The sequence below is a fragment of the Oratosquilla oratoria genome, chromosome 1 (assembly GCF_046742065.1).
Source record: "Oratosquilla oratoria isolate Oo_2021 chromosome 1, ASM4674206v1, whole genome shotgun sequence".
Lineage (NCBI taxonomy): Eukaryota > Metazoa > Arthropoda > Malacostraca > Stomatopoda > Squillidae > Oratosquilla > Oratosquilla oratoria.
This window is the reverse complement of record NC_134777.1, coordinates 74,510,891-74,515,890: the sequence shown is the minus strand read 5'-3', so window position 1 is coordinate 74,515,890 and position 5,000 is coordinate 74,510,891. Positions and strand designations below refer to the sequence as shown.

The 5,000-nt window shown below is 43.5% G+C and overlaps 1 protein-coding gene across 1 annotated transcript in view; it reads right to left on the bottom strand.

Annotated features, from left to right (window-relative positions):
* The window catches only part of LOC143040084 (uncharacterized), a gene marked incomplete at its 5' end in the record, with an annotated part of 30,022 nt that extends 27,723 nt beyond the window's left edge, over nucleotides 1–2,299 (bottom strand). The window contains 1 exon segment of the mRNA XM_076210793.1: nucleotides 1,731–2,299. Coding sequence (XP_076066908.1) covers nucleotides 1,731–2,299 — 569 coding nt within the window.
* Nucleotides 2,300–5,000: the final 2,701 nt, after the last annotated feature.

Here is a 5,000-nt window from a genome sequence, read left to right as displayed (position 1 = left end):
TTCAACAAGTTTACTTGTCCATCGGCATCGTAGACATATTCTTTATTTACTGTGTATGTCTATCTGCTAAATTGTTTTTGAGTTTTTATGCATGGTGCTCATACGAGATTTCTGTGTGTGTGTGTGTGTGTGTGTGTGTGTGTGTGTGTGTGTGTGTGTGTGTGTGTGTGTGTGTGTGTGTGTGTGTGTGTGTGTGTGTGTGTGTGTGTATAGTGTATGTGTGTGTGTGTGTGTGTGTGTGTGTGTGTGTGTGTGTGTGTGTGTGTGTGTGTGTGTGTGTGTGTGTGTGTGTGTGTGTGTGTGTGTGTGTGTGTGTGTGTGTGTGTGTGTGTGTGTGTGTGTGTGTGTGTGTGTGTGTGTGTGTGTGCGTGCGTGTATGTGTGTACGTATTTATGTGCGTGCGCCCTTACGTATATGCATACACTTAAATAAATTCAAATTACTCTCTCGTTTATATTTATACCTACTTGAGTGTCTATACACTCAATAGTAGTTACAATCTTTTAAACAACAGCTAAGAAAGTAGAAAATCTATCGACCTTGCTAAGTTACATTCTATCCAAGATTCTAAATGATAGAAAGTCCTGCGTGAGGTGAGAAATTCTTGTATATTTGAGTGTGTGTTTGTGTGTGTGTTCATGTTCACGCACGTGTGTGTGTATGCATGTATGTATATATGTATATATGTGCATGTATACACATGCATTTATGTGTACATTTATCCCATTATATATCCATATTCATTCATATACCTACAAGTGTGGCCGTCACTTTGCTGTATATACGAAGGCATGAATATGCATTTATGTAAATAAGCAACTACGCAGAAGAGTAGGATTGCTCAGAATCGCAAAGTGTTACGAACAAATAAAACACGTGTTTACATTTAACAAACACGGGAACGACCATCTTGTAAACATCGTACCTCCTACATGGGGCTCGCATTTTTAGAAAGGAGAGAAATAACAAAGACATACCTCCTACTCTGGCGTCTGGTGCTAAAATGTGTATATTTTTTTCTCATTCTTTGTTGTCTGAGGCGGAGATTTTGGTCTTTTGTTCTGTGTTTTTGTATATATATACATAGATACAAACGCGTACACACTTACAAACACACACACACACACACACACACACACACACACACACACACACACACACACACACACACACACACACACACACACACACACACACACACACATATATTATATATATATATATATATATATATATATACATATATATACATATATATATACATATATATATATATATATAATATATATATATATGTGTGTGTGTGTGTGTGTGTGTGTGTGTGTGTGTGTGTGTGTGTGTGTGTGTGTGTGTGTATATAAATATATATAAATATATTATAGACGTGCATGTACATACATCTGTACATCTATATGTACACCATGTACATACAGGAAATTCCCTCTAATACATGTTTTATTGAACGTGAAAAATCTCTCTCTCTCTCTCTCTCTCTCTCTCTCTCTCTCTCTCTCTCTCTTTGTGTATATGTGTCTGTGTGTGTGTGTGTGTGTGTGTGTGTGTGTGTGTGTGTGTGTGTGTGTGTGTGTGTGTGTGTGTGTGTGTGTGTGTGTGTGTGTGTGTGTGTGTGTGTGTGTGTGTGTGTGTGTGTGTGTGTGTGTGTGTGTGTGTGTGTGTGTGTTTAATAGCAACAAGATTTCACGAACTTGAAGTCAACTCTTTATACTGACCTCGACATACTCGGCGCAGAGATCGATGCCGGCGACGAATGAACAGACGTCCTCGACCGTCCAATGGGCGATCGATTCCGCGGTCGTACAGTTGCGGTCGCCGCAGGAGACTGCGGTCGAGGTTCTGCTCGGCGACGGCGTTGCAGCCTGCCGAGTTCGTGCCGGCGCGATGGCAGGCGGCGGCGAAGTGGTGGACGAAGTCATGGCTCCTGGAGGAGAGGTTGTTGTGCGTCCGTTCTTGTACTCAGCGGCTGAAGACGCGGGATGGGCCATGGCCGGGTGTTGAAGGTGATGCGTCGGGGGAGGGGGAGGCGGAGGAGGAGCTCCCCCGATTTTCCGGTCGTCCTCCGGCGGGAAACCAAAGAGGGACTTGACATCGAAGGGTTTGGTTGGGTCCCCCCGGGTGCGCTTCGCCCCAACGGAGGCAGAGAGGTCGAGCGGGGAGGTCGGGGGCGCGTCGGCGGGCCTCTTCATGGCCCCCCGCAGGTAGTTCTCCAGCTGGGACTGCTGCGCAGCCGATGCGTTCCTGACCATGTTGAGGAGGACCTGGGTCGAGGACATGTCCATCAAAGGAAAGCCGGGGAATCCTGGAAGACCCGCGGCCGCCGCCGCCGCCGCCGCTGCTGCTGCAGGATTGAAGAGTGGCGGGGGCGGCGCCCCGGGGGCTGTATGCGGGAGACCCGTGTGAGTAAGGGCACCTGAGCTACAGACGGTGGTTGTGGCGGTGGCGGAGGAGGAGTGGTGGGGGTCGGAAGACTTTTTTTCTATCGTCAGCGCCCCCGTCGCCGTCGCGTCCAGGCGCCCGGAGGAGGTCGTCGTGGCCACGGGGCCCAAGAAGGGCGCCCCTGGGGGCTTCAGACCTCCCCTGCTGAGGAACCCGTTCGCTGGACCAGTGAAGTAACTGCGAAGGAGAGAGAAAGAGCGAGGTTAAGGGGGTACGCGACACCTGGAGGTCATTTTCTAAAATATTTAGAGTAAAGAGCTGAAACTTCTTAGGTAAATAGGTATCCATATTGCTTACATTTTAGGTGAAGCAGAATGATGTATGTACACATGTACATATGTACACATGTACACATGTACGTATACCAGTAGCAACATTTAAAAGTGCACAGCACCATAATACGTGGACCAATTTGTTTTATATTTTGGCTATGATTAGTCAGTAGGCACACCTAGGGCCGGTCATTGAGTAATTGAACAATTTCCTTTATACTTTTGCATACAGGCATTTCAATTTTAATGGCTGGCAAAAATCGTGAAAAATACAATTTTTTTGCTCTTGTTTCCATTATTACTCCAAACTCTTTCATCCTATTCAAAATATTCGAAGGATCGGCCCTAGCAGTTACTAAAAGTAATATTCCGTGTAAGTTTCATTTAAATTTAATGTGTATTAGATTTTTTATGATTAAAAAAAAGTAGAAAAATATCGAACGGAGATATGGCAACTTGAAATATGAATATATCTGTAACTTGCTTATAGTTTCACCAATTTGACTGATTTTTTCATGGCTTAATTCTTATTATATAATAAGTAAGTACAGTAAAAATTATCAACATATTTTAATTATAAGTACTTTAAATACTGAAAAACTAAAGTATAAGTGTGTCACAGTAGTGACGACGCACAGACGACAACATCATATAATTTGCTTTTTTGCACCTTTGGCGGTTTCTTCATATGAAACCTCTCTGCTGGGGGTCTTCAGGGTATCTAAATCATTGGAAAGAGGTTTATTTTCCAGTAGTGGGCACCTTCTCTTTCCTCATCAGATTCCCCTCGCCAATCTATGTTGGTAGGGCACCCCCTCCAGCATCATATGATGTCCCCTTCTTCTTTCTTCTTCCTGTATAGCCTTGATCTTTTTCCTGTTGCTTTCTTCTTTGGATTTAATCTTCCTCTTTGAATTGTTTAGTCTAATGTTGTCCCTTTACCTCTGTCACCGTCACAGAGGTGCAGGTGAAGGGCGGTGGTGGAGTGAGAGGTGGTGAGATCTTTAGGTCGTCTTTGACTGCTTGCCATCTTTAACTGCTGTTTTTTGTCATTGTGATGTTCTTTTGTTCTTTTTTTGCTACCCATGATGACTGTACTAAAGAGTAATATGTACTAGCTAAAGTAATAGATTTGCAATGAGAGCTCATGAGACATGCGTACTTCCCTTTTTCAGAGTTAGCCGGTAACTAACGCTTAGTTTCGCACAAAGTTGGCGAAATATTCTCCCTCCACCTTCCTCCCTTCCCCTCCACAATCGTATTGGCCGTTGATACACTGGGCGAGTGTAAATTCAATCAAATTTCAACGTTATTCGCTGCGCCTGAAGGTCCTAAGTGGCACGCCTCCTTCTAGTGTGGGTTGCGCCTTTAAATCTGTCCCTTTAATCCTCACCCAGGACCTTTAAATTGCGCGCGGCTGGAAAATTATTTGTCGGGATTTATTTCTAAGTGGTATACGAACATTTTGAACACAGTTTTGAAAAATGCCATATCTTGACCAAATTCACCCCCCCAGGTGTCGCGTACCACCCTTAAGTTCATGTGAATTAACAATGCTAATGCTAATGCTAATGCTAATGCTAATGATGATGGCGACGACAACGACGACTACAATGAGGGTGGTGGTGGTGGTGGTAGTGGTGGTGGTAGTGGTGGTGGTGGTGGTGGTGGTGGTGGTGGTGGTGGTGGTGGTGGTGGTGGTGGTGGTGATGATGATGATGATGATGATGATGATGATGATGATGATGATGATGATGATGATGATGATGATGATGATGATGATGATGATGATACAAAAATTATAAAAATGCTTATGTTGAACATAATCAGTAATAACAATAACAAGAGTGATAGCAAACGTCGTTTTCTATGAGTGTCGTCATCCAATTTAATTCAATTGGATGAGACACAAACGTTTCCCATCAACAACACAAAATTTTCGCAAAATTCATTCAAGCTGATTTCATAAGATTCCATTCACTTCTTAACAACTTACCAGGGTCACAGGGTCATCCCTGACACTACGAAATGTTTTCTTGACCTCTGTTTACGCTCAAGTGTGAATGCTTTCTCCAAACAACGTTCGGTCTCAGCATGGAACTGTGTTAATTCTGGTACGTTTAGGAAACCTCGGTTAAAGGCTTATCCAAATAGGCGTAGGTATAGTACGGTCAGAGTGAGATGACTGTAATAGTCATAGATGTGATGAAAGAGAGGTTTAAAGAGAAGAGTAAAAGAAACGAAGGATAGAAAAAGTTAAAATTGATCAGCATT